General features: G+C 37.2%; 1 protein-coding gene across 16 annotated transcripts in view; it reads left to right on the top strand.

Annotated features, from left to right (window-relative positions):
- Positions 1–18,798, top strand: part of PPP6R3 (protein phosphatase 6 regulatory subunit 3) — a 67,865-nt gene that overhangs the window by 32,767 nt on the left and 16,300 nt on the right. For 13 of the 16 annotated variants that reach the window (XM_075754784.1, XM_075754779.1, XM_075754781.1 and 10 more), the window contains 7 exons: positions 1,789–1,941; positions 3,799–3,948; positions 4,468–4,532; positions 7,108–7,223; positions 7,578–7,663; positions 13,570–13,656; positions 17,560–17,657. In XM_075754784.1, the coding sequence (XP_075610899.1) occupies positions 1,789–1,941; positions 3,799–3,948; positions 4,468–4,532; positions 7,108–7,223; positions 7,578–7,663; positions 13,570–13,656; positions 17,560–17,657 (755 nt within the window). The remainder of the gene's footprint in view (positions 1–1,788; positions 1,942–3,798; positions 3,949–4,467; positions 4,533–7,107; positions 7,224–7,577; positions 7,664–13,569; positions 13,657–17,559; positions 17,658–18,798) is intronic. The other 3 variants (XM_075754788.1, XM_075754789.1, XM_075754787.1) reach the window with 2 other exon arrangements.

Raw genomic sequence — 18,798 nt, 5'->3', positions numbered from 1 at the left:
CAAATTTTCACTGGCAAAATTTCAGCTGGAGCACTGCATACTGAATTGGGTGCCACAGTCCATAAGAGAGAAGGACATGTGGGCCAAAGTGAAAATAAAGACCAGAGGTGTATAAAATACCAGCTTGGGGGAATGGGTAGGGTGAAGCAAGGTAGTGTTAAAGTTTATTTTAGCCTGGAGAAGATGAGACCTCAAGACTTCCAAATGCAGAAAAGGTAGTAAAATGAAGAGAAACTCTTCATTGTAACAACATGGCTAGATACAGGTCTATATTACAGTAAAAGCAGGGTGTCCTGGGTTTGGCTAGGATAGAGTTAATTTTCACAAGAAGCTGGGGTGGGACACAGCCAGGACAGGTGATCCAAACTAGCCAAAGAGATATTCCGTACCATAAGATGTCATGTCTAGCATAAAAGGGGGCTAGTTGGGGAGGGACCTCATGGCTCCAGGATGTGGTGCGGCTCAGGGATGGTCTGGCTTCTGGACGGGTCTGAGCACAAGGTCCGAGTTGTATGGTTGTTGGGTGAGAAACCGCATTGTGTATCACCCGTTTTGTGTATTTTGTTACCAGTAATGATGATGTTTTCCTCTCCCTTTGCTTTCCAGTAAACTGTCCTTGTCCCAACCCATGAGTTTTACCTCTGTCTTCCCATTCTCCTCCCCATCCCGGCGGGGCAGGGGGGGAGGAGATGTGAGGCGGGGAGCAGGGCGAGTAGGGAGGGGAGGGAAGTGAGCAGCTGCCGGCTGGAACTAAACCATGACAGAGGATCACATAAAATACTCAAGTGTCTTTATGTTGGTTGGACATACTTAACGTTTGAATAAGTCATCTAGTGAAGTTATTGAATATGTTGCTCATTTTGAGCACTAGTTAAATGAGCATCCTTAGGTTTTTGCCTTATGTAAGGAAATGACTAAATGAACTAGCAGGATGTCAGTCATTTTTCTGAGGTGAGGGTGGCACTGGTCAGGCAAAAATGACATCCGGAGTTACAGAAGGCAGTAGTGGTCTCCTTGTCAAAATGTGTTTGTGTCTTAAGATAGGAAGATGTTTTCATTATGAATTCCCCTGCTCATTGCATATTTGCTACTAGATTTTTAGCTCTTAGAGTAGCTAATACCAGATTTTTCCTATTGGCTGGCACTTACGTGCCAGCAGTTATGTGACAATAGTTCTGGTTTGTTAACCAGCTAAAACTTCAATGTAAGAACCATCAAGCTTATAATTCTTACACTAGATCTATTAGTGTATGGGAAGAGATTCTTGCTGTGTTGGAAGTAACTCCTTCGAAGTCTACAGATGGAGCTTTTTTCATTTATATCATTAGAGACACTAGAGAAGCTTGTTGCTTAATGAAATTGTTTTCAAGTATATGAAGTTAGAATTGTTGAGGCATTATAATATATTTAGAGACTGTTTACCTAGCTGTTTTATGTATATTGTAGCAATGTAGACTATAGCTGTACATGTGTTTAACCTGTGAGAAGCATTTCCTAAGAAGTATCTCCTAATTCCTTTCAAAGTTGGGTAGAATGCATCTACTTTGAGATCCTCTATGTAGTTAACAATCCATTTTTACAATGTCATTGGTTTCATGTGGCTGTTTTTAGTGCTTCCTGTCTATGGACTTAAATTAAGCTGTAGCATTCACAAGTAAAAATGGCTTTTTTGCAGTGTGACTTGTTCAAGGACTGATAGTATATATTTTAGGCACTACTTTGTCACTCCAATGATGACATGGTTTCTTAAAGATATTTTGATGGGTTTTATGTATGTACCTTTTTCAGAAAAGTGTCATGAAGACAACCTGGGGTGTATTGGATCCACCTGTGGGAAACACACGTTTAAATGTGATTAGATTAATATCTAGCCTTTTACAGGCAAATACAAGCAGTGTGAATCAGGAACTTATAGAGCTTAACAGCATAGGAGTAATACTGGTAAGAACTTTGTTACCCTCTTTATAGATTGCTATTAAGATCTTGTTTGTTTTTTCTGTCACTGCAGATAATTTTTGTAGTATATTTTCCAGCCTAACTTTTCAGCCTGTTTGTGTTGTGGCTTCTATTGGACCATTTAAGAAATACTGGATTTCACTGTTAAATTCATCTGTCTGAAGTCAGCATTTTTCTCTGATAACTTGAATGGTTCTTGTTCTCTACACCTTCATAAATATATGAAGTTGTTTTCTTAGGCTTATTTTTTCATCTGTATGTTCTCAAGTTTTCAGCCATGTTTGAGGCCTCCCTTTTTTCATTCTTTTAAGTTCTGCCCTCAAAACCCCTTTTCCTCTCTTAATAATATGTGGCATGCCTAATGGTATCCCAGCACTGTTCTATAAAGGGAGAGTTATTCTTGCTAGCTTGTATGCCTTTTTTGTATTTAGGTTGACAAAAATAATTCAAATGTAGGTATCAGTTAAAAAATAACAAAACATGCTAAGATTTATACTACAGTTTCTGAATACAATATGTAAACTTCTAAGCAGGCAGTTGCAAACTTGAGGTGTACATATTTTCTCTGCCCCACATTGTTTTAGTCTAAATTCCCTTTTTCCTTCAACTAATTAATACAGCTATGGTTGTAATGTCTTCATCTCCAATTTCCCTGCACAACTTAGGTTTGCAGACAGGTGCTAACTTTTACACAAATAGCTAACTTCACCATAACTGAAGCTTTACCTAGATGTGTTGTCTAAGGGAATGTACATGATATGAACACTTCAATGTACTTATAAGTAGATTGTTTTGTAAACTAAATTCAATGAGGTTTGAACATGCTTTTCTGTTGCAGGTTTTGCATAAGGGAAAAAAGTGATTATAGCCATATAAACTACTTGGTGCTTCATGCTGTTTGCTGAAACAGCACATGCTTTACTGCGCAGACTTGGCTGTTAGGAAAAGTAATTGTCTAGTTCCAGTAGCATATCTTCATAGGAGGATGTCAGTAGGTTAGGAAGACTGAAGGGAAATTGGAGATCTTTAGCTGTATTTTGAATGCGACTTAAATTATTTAATGCTATTTCGATCACCACATGTATTTCCATAACTAATTTAATTTTAGCAATGACAGCAATCATTTGAGTTTTGCAATAAGCAGTAGTGTAAAATAACTGGACATAAAGCTTGGAAAAAAAATATTTCCTATATTTAAGAGGAAAAATGTGGAGAACCAGGAACGTGACTAAATGAACACTGGTTATTGTATCCCAGCCTCAGTATTTGTTCATGTCTTGTGTATGATGCTTATTAATCTTAACCTGCATCTAGGTTATCTGAGGTAGCTTTCTGTAATAGAAGAATAAAATTAATGGATGACAGCTTCAAAACAGGCAGATAAGATTTTGTAAGGAAACTCACTGTAGTGAGGAGCACATTATAAACAGTACTGTAGATGCTAGAAGGTTAAGTGAACTCAAAGAAATCTGTCAAGGGCTACTAAAGTCAGAAATAACACTTCTGACTCTGGGATTCTCTGGGCTGTAGGTAGCAAAAAGAATGTAAGTGAGGAAAGTGTCATTCTTCCCTGTCTTTATTCTCTGAAAGTGCATTATTGGTTACCCCAGGATAAATCCAGTTTGCAGTTGAGTTTTTGTTCTGATCCAGTATGATAGTCCTTGTGTTCAGATAATAGCATTAACTTTTTTGTAGGTCACAAATTTTCTTTTGCATAATAATACTTATTGTAAAACTTGAAATATTTGTTCCAGTGTAGTCATTCAGATGACTTGCTGAGGTGAGACTGTTGGTTATGTTTAATGCAAGGGTTGCGTAAACCTGGTTGAATTTGTTTTTCAGGACATGTTCTTTAAGTATACATGGAATAATTTTTTACATACTCAAGTAGAAATCTGCATTGCATTGATTCTTGCAAGTCCTCTTGAAAGCACAGAAAATGGCACAATTACAGATCAGGATTCCACTGGGGACAATCTCTTACTGAAACATGTAAGTTGTGGGTTTTTTTGGAATCTCTTGAGTTTTCCTGTTTCCAGGCTATTGTAGCAGTTATTCTTACATAAAATATACCTCAATTTTACTTTATGTATAGAATGAATGGGAATATCTTTCTCTTTTTTTTTCTTGATGTCAGTTCAGGGTGTTAAACCTGAAAGTGCCATAGAGTAAATTTTTGCTGCCCCAAAAATGAGCATGTGTTGCAGAGCTGCAAGTATTTATTTACCTTGAAGGAGAAGTTCCTCTTATTTTTAAGAATTAAAATGTCTATTTTAGTAACTTCATGCTACTACAACTCAGTAGCTATAAAGAGAAGTAGAATTAATGTAGATTTAGCTTTTGGGTTTCTGGTTGGCATCTGACTGCTGCTTCTGAACTTTAAACCCTTTAATGAAAGTATCTTGAACCTGAAATTAGTTGTCTTGTAAGACTTTATTTGTTAAAATCAACTCTCAAATGCATACTAGTGTTCCACTTTCTACTACTAAGCATGTTTTGCTTTTTTGATAGCTCTTCCTTAAGTGCCAATTAATAGAACGAATACTTGAAGCATGGGAGATGAATGAGAAGAAACAGTGAGTAACTATTTTCTCATTCCCTGCAATTGTCTACATAAGACTTGAATTGTGACATGAATGTATGACCAATTCATAACTGATCTTGCCAGTTCTAAAAACACTTGTGTGTTAATATTTGGATTAAAGCTTTCCTATATACTACTTTTTGGTAGCATTCTAATGTTTTTTCCCATGACAATTTGAGAATACAATAGTTTGTCATTTTTGCCATGTATAAGATCTTACTATAATCTTTAAAGTCTACCCATCTTCAATTACAGAAACATACCATAAGTTTTGAGAGGACAGGAAATACTTTTCTCCAGTAAGCAATAGAAAATTATTTATAAACACACCAAAGCATATTACGTATTGGGGAGCAACAGACTCCTAAGTAGTAAAAGCAAAGTCCTCAGCAATGGAATACCTTCTAAAAGTATGTGTTTGAAAGGATGGAAGTTTCAAGTAGCTAAAATTTGTCTGAAACTGTGTTCATAGCAGGAGGAGAAACTCTCAGTCTTCACCTGAAGTGATAAAACAGCTCTCTGTGAAGGCTTGTAAGTTTGGCTCATTAGATACTGAACAGTAAATACTAGTTCTAACTTGTCAAAATACTGAATTAGCTGACTGGGATAGTGTTGCTGGTCTGCTGGTGTATTATTTGAGACAATTCTACTCCCCAAAATACTCCTCTTCCTATTTGATGTAAATCAGATATTAAATGCATGGCTAATGTAACTGACCTGAAAATAAGGATGTTAAAGTGAAGATGATGGTACAAAGAAAAGGGCATGTGACTTAATTTGAGAAAACATGTTCTCCCAAATGTCTTCTATTTTATATCTTATTCTCCTGAGGTTATAGAGAACTACCAACTTTATCAGCAGTTAGACTCTCATAGGAGAAAGGTATGGAAAGTTGTTTACCTAGATTCAACCTAAAATGATTAGGTGGTTGGATAAGAATGTTCTTGATCCAATGCTTAGTATATAGATGAATTAAACATTTAGCCTCATGTTCACAAATACTAATGCAGAAAATACTGTTGTAAACCTCAGATTGTGCTTCTATCTGGAAAGAATTGATTTTTTTATTTGTCAGAAATGAGCAGACTGTTGTAATTCACCCCTTTATCCAATTTTGTACAGGTATGACTCCAAATATAAAAGATAAGTCTTTGAGGTAATCTAAAGGTGTATTTAGCTTAGCTGCTTCAGGAAATGGATTATTTTTTTGAAATGCTTTTTATATTCTGTCACTTACTGTTATTTTGAACAGCTGTAGAAGCTTGAGGGTGACTGCTTTCTGCTGGTAAAAATCTGACATAGTAAAAAGCTGTTTGATTCACCAGGATTAATAAGCATTTGCTAACAGAAGATACAATTGTATTCTAGACTTTTTGGCTAGGCAATGACAAGTCAGTCAGCTTTGTCAAATACAAGTGCTTTTTATGGCATAGCCTGTATTAGAAATTATAACCTTTGCCATCTTCATGTGTTGCTTGTTTTGAATGTATTTGTTAACTAAGTAGTCAAGGAAGTAAGACGGAAATCTCTCTCAAGTTGTTTCTGTAAACAATGTGATACTGTTTCATTCATGACATCTTGCATTAACATAGCATAATTTCAGTTACCTCACGTGTTGATGATGGTGGTAAATCTTGTAATGTGATTTGTGCTTGCATAATATAAGCTACTTCCTGAACTGTTGTCACTTTACAGAGGTTTGAGTCAAGTTCATAGGAGGTTTGTCTAGCCAATTGAGTGGGTCTGTCTCTTTTTTTCTCTTCTTTCATTTAAAAAGCACAAAACCTTAAAAAGCGGACACAGCAAATGTCTGGTTAGCTTGCAGCTAAATGCTAGAAATTCAGTCCAAGTCAGAACTTTAGCTCTTTGGTCAGATCATAGCTACTCAAAGCACTACTGTAAAAACTTGTAATTCCTGTTTCTACAAAGCAGTTATGTCACATAAAAAGTATTGGAACCACCTTGTAATTGTACTTTTAGTATGCAAGTAAATGTCGTTCCTGAACTTTAGAAAAGCAATGATCCTAACTTAAATTTCAGTTGGTCATACCCTTCCAGCTCTGTATGCTAAATATAGTGCTAAGAAACTCTGCAATACTAGAGCACACATAGGATTTAAGAATTTTTTCTCTTTTGATCATGGACTCAAAGCTCTGAGAGAATGTTTGGTGTATTGGGGTTTTGAAAAATACTCTCAGCAACAGAAATTTCCTAAAAAATGTGGATCTGTTGTTAATTTCATCTTTATCTTGATAATGCTGTACACTTTTCTTTCAACACAAATGTGAAAGCAGAAATAATATGTTCAGATACTCTGCACTTCCTTCTTGGTAGTTTACGTGCTTGTTAAGGCTTCTAAACTGGATTAGTGCAGTCAAACCTGTTTGTGTCTTAAATTCTTGAGTATTTTTGTGAACCTTGGGTTTTAGGATGCAACTCTTATGCTTAAGAACCCCTATGCAATTGGTCTTGTGTAACTTCTTGACTCTGGTAGAGTGTTTTATAACAAAATACAGTAGCACAGGTGCTCTGAGTGTGGACATTTGAATTGCTTTTGTCTCTTGCAGGGCTGAAGGGGGAAGACGTCATGGCTATATGGGTCATCTGACAAGGATAGCAAACTGTATTGTGCATAGTACAGATAAGGGGCCAAACAGTACACTAGTCCAACAGCTCATTAAAGGTAATGTTAATGGTCTTAAGTTTGTCTTCATGGCTTTCATTATCAAATTTTGAGGAAATGAATCAAATTAGAAGGTAGGTATTGGATAAAAGAAAAAAATAGTGGATTATTTTTGGTGCATTCAATTTAAGTTTTTAGGTTTTTTCCAAACCATATCAAAGCTCCCTGAAATGTGAAGAGATTCTTGACCTGCTTAATTTTGACTTGTTTCTAGATGGAGTAATCCTTATAGATTTAGGAGACTGTATATGTTCCGTAATGTATTTCTGGTGGAGCAGGACAGAACAATTAAAAATTAAGTGATGCTCTATTGTCAATAGTATCGAATTGGGCTTTTTTTGTTTGCTATGCTAGAGCTTCCAGAGGAGGTCAGAGAACGATGGGAGACATTTTGCACGAGCTCTTTAGGAGAAACTAACAAAAGGAATACAGTGGACCTGGTAAGTAGTGATGGGTAAAGTATCAAAATTGCTGCTGTTTACTTGGGCCCCAGTTTCTTTTTGTCAGCAGCACAACCAGTCTTCCCAACTACTATGTATTTGTGTCAAGAAGTACATCTAGTTGCTGAGCTATGGAACTGATAATTCTTTAGTTTACTTTTCAACTGAAGCCGTATCATAATATTTTGTACGGGAATCTTGCAGTAGCTCGGTTTGTATAGCTCATCCCAGACAATCGCCAAGAAGGAGGACTTCTTTACAGCTTCAAGTTAGTGTCCTTGAACACTCCTGTCTGAAGAATACAAACTAAAACTGCAGGAGCTGGTATTAATTGCTTTATCTACAGTATGTAAATGAGCCTATGTAAGTTTTAATAAGAAAATGCTACCTACATCCCACTGCATGTGGTGCTGACCTTGCTTAAGTAACTTTGCATACTTTTGTTGTACACCCATCTTATTTCTTCTGCACACAGCAGTAGTGATTACACTTTTAGGAAAAAAGGTAAACCTAAGTAGAAGTATGAAGAGGTTTTGTGTAACCATGTTAAACATACAGTTTAAGAGTAAACACATGGAGACTTTAAACAGAGGCTGTTTTCAGTGTCAACAGACCATTTAATGAATTTTAATATATGTGACTTTTCCAGGAATGTGTGCTTTGCATGTGGCTTCATTAACTTGTGCTGGTGCTATACTAATTGGGCTATAAGACTAATAGACTGTTAAATTTGCTATTTCGACATGATGTAGCTACTGGAACATAATGCTAACATGATGTGTGTAGCAATAGAAGCAATAGGAAATTCATCTGAAACTGTGCAACTTGTGGACAGGACCAAATGATGTACAGATGGTATTTTTTCCATGAGTCTGTGAATGCAAAGTAGTTCACGGTGTTTCTAGAATAATGATATTTTCCTCTTGTTAGAAACTACTACTTCGTCAAGGCCAAGAGAAGAGTCATCTAAAGAGGCAGAATTTTAAGCTGGTTTATAATTAATAACATTGTAATTAGCTCTTAAAATATATAATCATTTGCTTGGACGTACTTGATGTAACAACAGTAAAACCTCACTTAAAACATCTCCAAGCTCCATAATATTCAGTCGAGTAGAAATATGAAGCATTAAAACAAATTCTTGTATCTAAAATGCCATCTGGAAAATACTGTGTGTTTGAATTTCTAAAATAGACTTTGTTTTTGCTTGCATGATCAATTCTCATGTGCATTGGATTAGCATTTTGTTCAAAGATAAGCAGTCATGAACAGTACAACGTGGTGTAGGCGATACTAAAAGACAGAACTCAGCTTGTTGTTTTACTGAGTCAGGTTTAAGTTATGGTTATTGTATGGGTGCATCCTGAAAGCACAGGACTTCTTCCCCAGTAATTTCTTCCCAGTCATACTGTTCCCTAATATCCATGCTTTTGATCTGTGCTTTGGTCTTTGTAGATCTGTCCTCTTCATCTATAAACCTGGACAATATGGTATGAATGTTTGAGCCTTTCTGTAATTTGATGAAAGCATCCTGGATTAAACCAACAGTTTATCAGAACTAACGTTTATACCTGAAAAATTATATACCTAATTTAAAGCACAGATTTTCAATGTCCCCAGAGCAACACTTTTCTTAATTTTCTATGGATGAGCCTTATATTTATTGCTGGGTAGATGAGTAGAGTTATTTACTTGGTTCAAGGTTTTACTGTCTGAGCAGGCTATTGAGCACAATCTAGTCACGGGCGATGCAATGGTTAAGTACACAGTTCCTGAGCTGACAGAACTGTGACTTACTGTTATACTTTAACTTCTTCAGTCAATTTACTGGATGTACTAAGCTCAGATGATGTGATCTTTATGTGTATGCGTACTCTTACGATGTGAAGTTCATTAACAAATATGTACGTAAGTTAACTGTGTGAAGGCTATGGAAATAACTCATCTTGTGAGTACTTTAAACGCTTCAGTCATTTGGTGCTCAAGAGAGAGCTTTTTTTACTGTAACGGAACAAGGTGTGGTCCTGGAGTCTCATGCATAAAGAACTGCTTCTGCAGCTACGAGGCTATTTTTTTTTTCATTTGTTTTGCATCAGGGATGGTGACTGTAACTCTATCAACACTTTATCATTCTCTTTTTCCCTCTTAGGCTCTTCTGTCTTTCAAAAAAGTTCTTGTTATAAAACTACAACTGCAAACTTGGTTCTGCTACATGCTCACCTCTGTCTCAGAGTTTCCACAAAACACTTTACAGACTTTACCAGGAGGCTTATTTTTGTTTTTCCACTGCTAATTGTCTTTCTGGTAGAAGGTAGGCAGTACTTCACTAAGGTTACCTACTTACAGTTACCTAGCTGAAGATTCAACAAATGTATAGTAATCTTTTTCTCTTTAGATAAGGTGCATTAATGATGCTGGTACAGTGAAGAATGCTGTACAATTTGTAATACTAGGTTTGTACAAGAGACTTTGTGTGACTTTAGATGTGTCCCTTTATGGCATCCTTCTAATACTAGTCATGATACTGAATGTTCATGAGGTATACATAAAGACTAGGTGAGAATATACCTCCCCTGAGCCTAAAAATAACAATCTAGAGGACAAATTGTTCATGGTTGCCTTAAAAATCACCATGTACTTCCTTTCTCTTAAGGAAAATCCTTCTCAATATTAACAGAAATTGAGGCAAAAAAATGCCAAACATTAGAATGAATTATTTGCGAAAAGTGCCTGTGCCTTGTGTTTAGTGTTAGAAAGCTGCTGGTCTGAACAGTGAGGAGCTTTCTTAGTAAAGAATTAATCACTGGAATTCACAATGGTCCTTCCCACTCCCTTCCCTGGCAGAATTCTGCCACTTATTTATTACGGTGGAGTAATGCTAGTTTCTTCGTTCAGGTTTATGCTTCAACTGCAGCAGCTGTCAGAAAACAAGAGAAGTAGCTCATGTATAGAATCATAGAATCGTTTAGATTGGAAAAGACCTTTAAGATCATGAAGTCCAACCATTAAACTAGCACTGCCAAGTCCACCACCAAACCATGTCCCCAGGCACCATGTCTACACAGCTCTAGGGATGGTGACTCAACCACTTCTCTGGGCAGCCTGTTCCAATGATTGATAACGCTTTTGGTGAAGAAATTTTTCCTAATATCCAATCTAAACATCCCCTGGCGCAACTTGAGGTCATTTCCTCTAATCGTATCACTTCTTACCTAGGAGAAGAGATGAACACCCACCTAGCTACAACCTCTTTCAGGTAGTTGTAGAGACTGATAAGGTCTCCCCTGAGCCTCTTTCTTTGCAGACTAAACAACCCCAGTTCCCTCAGTCGCTCCTCATAAGACTTGTGCTCTAGACCCTTCACCAGCTTTGTTGCTGTTCTCTGGATGTGCTGCAGCACCTCAATGCCCTTCTTGCAGTTGGGGCCCAAAACTGAACACGGTACTTGAGGTGTGGCCTCACCAGTGCTGAGTACAAAGGGACAATCACTTCCCTAGTCCTCCTGGCCACACTGTATTTCTGACAGAAGCCGGGATGCTTTTGGCCTTCTTGGCCACCTGGGCACACTGCTGGCTCATTCAGCTAGTTGTTGACTCAATACCCCCAGATCTTTTTCCACCAGGCAGCTTTCCTTTCCAAGCTTATAGCATTGTGTGGGGTTGTGACCCAAGTGCAGGAGCCACTGCACTGATGTCATCTGCAAACTCACTGAGGGTGCACTTGATCCCCTCAGCCAGATCATTGATAAAGACATTAAACAGAACTGGCCCTAGTACTGAGCCCTGAGGATCACCACTTGTGATGAACTGCCAACTGGATTTAATTCCATTCACTACAACTCATCGGGCCTGGCCATCCAGCCAGTTTTTTACCCAGCAAAGAGTATGCCCATCTAAGCCATGAGCAGCCAGTTTCTTCAGGAGAATGCTGGGCAAAATTGCGTCAAAGGCTTTACTAAAGTCTAGGTAGACAACATCCACAGCCTTTCCCTTGTTCACTAAGCGGGTCACTTTGTCATAGAAGGAGGTCAGGTTAGTCCAGCAAGACCTGCCTTTCATAAACCCCTGTTGACTGGGCCTGATTGCCTGGTTGTCCTGTATGTGCTGCATGATGGCATTTAAGATGATCTGTTCCATAACCTTCCCCAGCACAAAGGTCAGGCTGACAGGCCTGTAGTTCCCCAGATCCTCCTTCTGGCCCTTCTTGTAGATAGGTGTCACGTTTGCTAACTTCCAGTCAACTGGGACCTTCCCAGTTAGCTGGAAGTGTCTTAGGCCTTATATCCTATTCTTTCCCAAAGGGAGAGTCTGGGGGAGAAGACACTATGTCTGCTTAAGAGTGCTGGAGCTACCTTTTGTTACGGCAGTAAGGGCAGGATTTCTACTGGGGATTAACTTGTTCATTAGTAGTAAGTTAAAAGTTAAATTACTTGGTTTTGGGTGTCTTATTCCCCAACAAGTTGTAGGAGTAGGTATGCTCCTATACTGCTATATATATTTTTGTCCTCAAAATGTACCCATGTGAGGGGGGACATGGTATCTAGGGCAGCTCAGATTGTGGTTTGGAATGCCATATAATCACCTAGAAGTGTGCAGACTTTGCAAGAATATTTTCATAAATATACAATGAGTACTAACCTTTGATGGACTTGGTCTGTCACTTTATATAACAATTGTCCAGGCACAAGCCCAGAGATCATTTGGTAAATTACGATTCTTCCCACTTATCCACAGTTTTAGTGTTGATAGGTCGGGTTTCCTTCAGAAATTCACTAACTTGAAGTCAGGGTACTTCCAGCATGCGAATTGCAGTGCAGAGCTGAATGGTAGACATGCAAGAATAAAGCACTCCCAATTATTTATTTTCAATAAGCATTATACTAACAGAGAAAAAAGCATAAAAGGCCAGTATACTTCAGGTAACAAGCTTTCTTCATTTATCTCTTGCACTTGTGTCCTGACTGTAGCGTTGTCCTGTGATATTTGTGGGAGCATAGGAAGATGTCTGTTTTGTATGAAGCCTTGTATGTGTTTCAGTACTCCTTTTGTATAGATTTGTATTTTCTTCAAAAATAAAAAAAGAATCCATGAACCACTGGACTTCACTTGAGAATCTGTAACATGGAGTTCTGGGGGGATGTAGAAAAATGCAGTATAAATTTTGTCATCTACAAATTTGCTCTATGCTAGTGATCCTTCATAGAGTATGTCTTAAGGATCAGCTGTTGCTACTGTTACTTTAGCTAATTACTGTCCCAACTAAAATTACTTTTGGAATGCTGTTCTCATTGAAGATGAGTACTTCCAAGAACATGTTGCTTAGATAGCAGTGTCACTGAACAAACTATTCCCACTAGTTCTGTGTCAGATCGTCAAAAAAAAAAAAAAAATCTCTTCTTTCAAGGGTAATGTTTAAAACAGCAGTTACTGTGGCAACATCTCCATGTTTGTTTCTGCAAGTACACATTGGTTATGAATTTCTGAAGTTTAATTCGTCTTTTTGTAAATACTGTAGATATGTAAGACAGTTTCCCTTTAAGTTTTATATATATGAAAGGAGGAGGAGGATCTGTGTGTGTAATCGAGTATTTTGGCAACTACTAATTCACTTGCTGTTCAGTATTTTTTGTGCAGTACAAAGATGTTAGCTGTAGGACTGGCTTTTTAATGTTAAATAATCATTCTGAAGTATTCAAAAGCCTTGACGCTTTTGGGCTATCTGATATTCATGTATGTGTTACCACTATTGAAATATTTCAGGGGCTGTTTTATTTGGTACAGCAGTTGAGAAAACTAAGAATAATTCAGTTTCTTGTTTTGATATGAAACTAAATGTTCAGCTACATAGTGTGAGTATACTTGAGTGGCTGTCATATACTATGCAAATGACTAAATTCCTTTATATAGGTTACTACCTGCCACATTCATTCTTCCAGTGATGATGAAATTGACTTTAAAGAAACTGGCTTCTCACAGGATTCTTCTTTGCAGCAGGTGAGTTGAATTCTTTTAACAGCATAAGTTGTTCTTTCTGTAAAAATAAATAAGAAACTTTAAAACAGTGGTGGAACTTGTGTTTCTATCATAAGCAAATATAAATCTAGAAAGTTCAAAACGAACCTCAGATGTGTGCATGCACACAACTGTTTTATCAAACCCAAAGGTATGGTTTTTAACACAAGTCACAATATCTTGGTATGCCTTCCAATTTTTGGTGTTTTATCATGCTGTGTATGCAGATTCTTTTGTCTGAGAACACATTTTATATGCCAGCTGTCTGGCTAAGTTGAACACAGTTTCTGTGTTATCTTTAGTTCCTACTAGAAGTAGATGTTTGCAATGGTGGCTTATTGTGTTTTCTGGCAAGTGTGAATTGCTATGAAAGTAAATATGAATTTCTGTTTGGTTTTGCTAATAGATTATTTTTTAAAAAAAAGTTGACCCTTATTTTGAGAAGCCAAGGAGGATTAGCTATTTGTTGGTACACGCTTTTAGTTTTTGGCAAAATGTCAAACTCTACAGCTCTTACAACAATATAAATGAAGAGCTAAGTATGCTCCTGTGACAGGTTGTATCTAGCAGCTCAAATATTTTTAACTTTATAGACCCTTGATACCTGGCAAGTGTACGTAGCCAAATCTTCTTGAACTAAATTTCCAGTGAACTTGATCACTTATTTTTAAATTCAGTATATGCTTTTGACAACTCATTTGTGAGTGTTTCAAAGATAATTATTTATCGTTTGGTTTAATTTAAAAAAAAATAAATTGAGACTGTTTAGGCAATTTCTGGATCAACCAGGCTGAAAGCTTAAGTCAAAGGTGTGACTACCTTGAAGTTCTAATGCTTTCGTAGCTGACTAATTGATAATGGTACAGTGTTTAATACGGTTATGGTATTAGAGTATTTTTGCACTGAGTGATGATGGAGAACATTGAGGCCATTTTGACGAAGAATGACAGCATTTCTGTAATAGTACTGTCCTATCTGCAACATGCATCTCTTTCAGTTCTTTCACTGGTGGTGAAAGAGTGGGAGCCATGCAGCACAAGACTGCTGATAGATCCCTTATAGAGAACACATTACTTATCTGCATCAACCAAAATCTTTCAGCTCACACTAACAGCTATGTAGTAACTACCTAGTCTAAGACTAGCTTCAGTGCATCTTCTATAGTTTATATAATAAGTAATTGGTTATCTAAGTTTGAATTGTGGATGGTGGCTCAAGTCTTAAGAATCTGATGCGTTTTTATCTGATTCAGTGATTCTTGTACACCTGAATATAAACCTGATAAGTTGGGTGCTATCTGTAGCAGCTCTAGTGAGAAAGTAAGATATCGAAATATCTCCATGCTTTTCATGCATCCCCTTAGTGACCAGCGGTGCCTAGGCCATCCCAGCAGTTCCAGGTAGTTAATATAGAGAAATGCAGATTGTCCAGTGCTGTTTCTTTCAAGTTTGTCACCATTTTCTTAATCTTTTTTTTTTTTCCTAAGCTAGTGAAATAGACTTTCTAAAGTGGTTTTGTAAGGAAAGCATGATACTAGACAAGATAAAACACTGATGGGAGATGCATTGAAATAACTTAAAGCATTCTCAAGCTGCACAGACTTGTTCATAAAGGTGTGTTTGGCTTCAGTTAGAGTATCCCATTCTAGTCCAGTTAAAGGAGGCAAACTTCCAAAATTCAAGTGGACCCATTAGGAATTAATAAGGGAGGAAAATACTAAGGAACCTAGTCATCTTTGGTTGGTTTTTGTCAAATTTAACTTCTGCCTGTGCAGAATTACATTTGCTATGACTTCCTTCTTCTGGTATCCAAATCTACTTCAATGCTATTTTCTTCTAATGAATCCCTTTTGTTCCAGAAGGGAAAGTTTCTGTCTCTCTCAGAAATACTTTTTGTGTAAGTTTCTGAATAACAATTCAAAAGTGACATCCTTGAAAAAGTGTTCTGTCACCTAGGTCTGGGTTGTAAGGTTTCTTATGCTGGTATTTAATGTGCTGTCTTGCTGTGGCTCTGGAAACTTTTACTCCAGGTCATTTTTGTTCTGTTCTCTACCAACTTAGTGCCACTTTTTGTGTCTCTTAAGCATAAAATACATTGGAGATGAAAATACATTGGAGATGAAAATACATTGGAGAACAGGATAGAACTGTCTAGGATCTGAGATACACTAGCAGTTTAAACTGCATTTTATATACTTGTAGACAATTTTGATGTAGTGATAAGATTTCACATTAGTTTCATAGCTAGCTGATGTCAAAAACCTCATGTCTTAATTTTCTATTTATTCTGGTGAGTGGTGGTCTTCATGGTTGCACTTTTTTGTAAAACAGAGCAAGTCTGCTTACCTTCTTGGGGGTTTTTTTCCTTCTCATGGAGTTAATTCACTAATGTCTTTCAGTTACAGGTGCTTTTTAATATCCATAATAATGAAAATACTTCACAGGAAAGGAGAGCTCAGTAAACAGTGTAAAGCAGAGTAATTATTTTCTAGGGTAGACAGTCAGTAATTGATTGTCTACCTGTGTAATGTTGATATACTAAATGTGTTAGTATCAAATCCTGAAGTTTTTCAGAATTAACTATCAGATTTTAAAATTTAGGATCAAAATGTAAAAGAGTTCTTGCTTTGGCCTGGCTTAGCATAGTGACCCTACCAATCATGAGGGTTTTTCAGACCCGCTGTCCGCCCTGATAGTGTCTTGCCATATACATCATCCTTCTGTATCTCCTTTTTCTTTCCTTCAGTTTTCATAATGCCTTAATCCAAGGCATTCTCTTGTTTTCTTTCCATATTCATTTCGTTCAGCTTTACCACCTTCTTCAAAGGTCTTTATACTGTGTCTCTTTACCTACGTGGGCAAGAAACTTAGAGAGTTGATGTGACAGCTGTATTTCCTAGAATATCTTAGCATTGGCTGACTTTACACATGGAAATAACGCTATTGAAAGTCCCTAGAGAATGTGTGATAATTTAATTATACTCCTGGGAAATAAGGGACAAAACCAGTAACTATTCATAACAATAGGAACACAGGAAGCTCCATCTGAATATGAGGAAAACTTCATTACTTTGAGGGTGACAGACCACTGGAATAGATTGCTCAGAGAGGTAGTGGAGTCTCCTTCTATGGAGATATTCAGACCCTGTCTGGACACGATCCTGTGCAACCTGCTCTAGGTGATCCTACTTTAGCAGGGGGGGTTGGACTAGATGGTTTCAAGAGATCCCTTCCAACCCTTCCTGTTCTGTGATAGAAAGAAATGCCTGTGTGTACCTCAATGTGTATATGCCCATCTGCTGGCAGTTGACGCTGGTACCTTTATTTAAAAAAAAAAAAAAAAAAAAAAAAGGCACAGTTGAGTCAGTGATGCTACAATGAAACGTAAAATGTTTAATAGTTTTCCTTCTAGATGTTGAATAGACATTGTTGGTGTGTGAGACTGATATTTCTAGTGGTAGCTACATGATAAATATGCAACTGTGCTTTAGTATCTATGTATAGTGTACTTTTTTGGTTCTTACCATTTATAACTTCATGTTACTTTGAACAAAGAGAGCTTTTAAGACAGCTTTTTCTTTTATCTAGTATAGTATGGTGTTTCATTGTTGTCTTGGGGTGCACTTGGAAAGGTGCTGATTAACATGTGGTTAAGCTAGACATTTAACTTTTTATTGAGAGCTGCTATTAGACTGTCTTTCAAGTCAGTAGACGTAAGTTGGTGTGTAGTGAGTGTTACCATTTAAAATTCAAAGATTAAGACAAATCCTTTTCCTGTCCTTTATGTTTAGATTAGAGTTTTGTTTCTTTGGAGCAAAATGGGCAAATAGGATTTAGAGTATTATTAGAATCATTATATCACTGTCATTGGTCCTGGGGTTGCCAGGCCTTTTCTGATTATCAGATGCAACAAATGACGTCCAATTTTATTGACCAGTTTGGCTTCAACGATGAGAAGTTTGCTGATCAAGATGACATCGGCAAGTGAGTATAATGTTATGCTGACTTTGACTATAGTCTCGGGAGTTTCATTTCTTATTGTGTATTTGGCTGTGTTTTTGCTGATGATAAATACAAGCCTTTACTGATCTGAGGCAATTACCAGTCAGTCCTGTCTCTTTCTACTATCTGTGTGCATTGATAGAAGCCTCCCTAAACGGTTTACAGAGGAAAGCAACAGCTTATCTTCCATTTCTAATTTCCTGATTGTGCCAACATGAGAATACAGTGTCTGTGAATAAATAACTAAATTATAATTCTGCTTTTGAAAGCTATGTCTGTCCGATGACATGGCATTCTTGGGGGCACTTTCACTTTCTCTGATTTATTTTTTTTATTCCCCTACTAAATCTATGTACCAGACCAAATAGCTCTACTTTTTAAGTTTTCCTGGAAAAGATGACAGGAACAACGTGTCTGTGAGTGAACTTTTCTGTAGGGGACATGAAGGAAGGGCATCCTTCCTGAAAGAAAGGTAAATCTACCTTTTCTTTTCAAGATCAAGGTAGTTAAGACTTGTTTCCACAAATACGGTAAGTGATGAGGATATGAGAAGAATCGTGGTCAGGTTAAAAAACAACAAAAAAACCGAGCAAAACCCAAGAAAACACACAAAACCACCACCCCCAAAAAAACCCCCCAAACACACCACATCAAACAAACCCCAACAAAACCATCCCACACAACAGCTGATCTCTTTCATCAGTTCTAAGTATGCTGATGCCATAATGGGAAAGGGAAAGAATGGAGGTTCTTGCTGAAAATAGAGTTGATCTTGATTTTGGTAAGAATTCATGGTTTGGGATGCAAGAACTGCAACATAAGAATAAAAAGCCTTACTTGAAGGGGCCTTACCCCTTACTAAAGGGTAAAATACAATAAAATGTCTCAGTGCTCTTCTGTAAGACCTGTTTAGTGAGTGATGGTTGACTGAAGCTTGCATATGCTAAGAAGTATTGCTGCCTTTTTACACCACATAATATGCTAAGATTATAGACTGAGATATGATGGGAAAGGAAGCAACTTAGGATACTCTTTAACTTTGTTAGAATCAAGTGGATTTTGGTAAGGATAGGAGTTGGAATTCCTTTAAGATCATGCCTGTGGTAGTGTGTGGTCTTGGTAA

This window comes from Balearica regulorum, chromosome 5 (genome assembly GCF_011004875.1).
Source record: "Balearica regulorum gibbericeps isolate bBalReg1 chromosome 5, bBalReg1.pri, whole genome shotgun sequence".
In the NCBI taxonomy this organism is placed as follows: domain Eukaryota; kingdom Metazoa; phylum Chordata; class Aves; order Gruiformes; family Gruidae; genus Balearica; species Balearica regulorum.
Note: the sequence above shows the minus strand (reverse complement) of the source record. Positions and strands in the feature narration are given on the sequence as shown.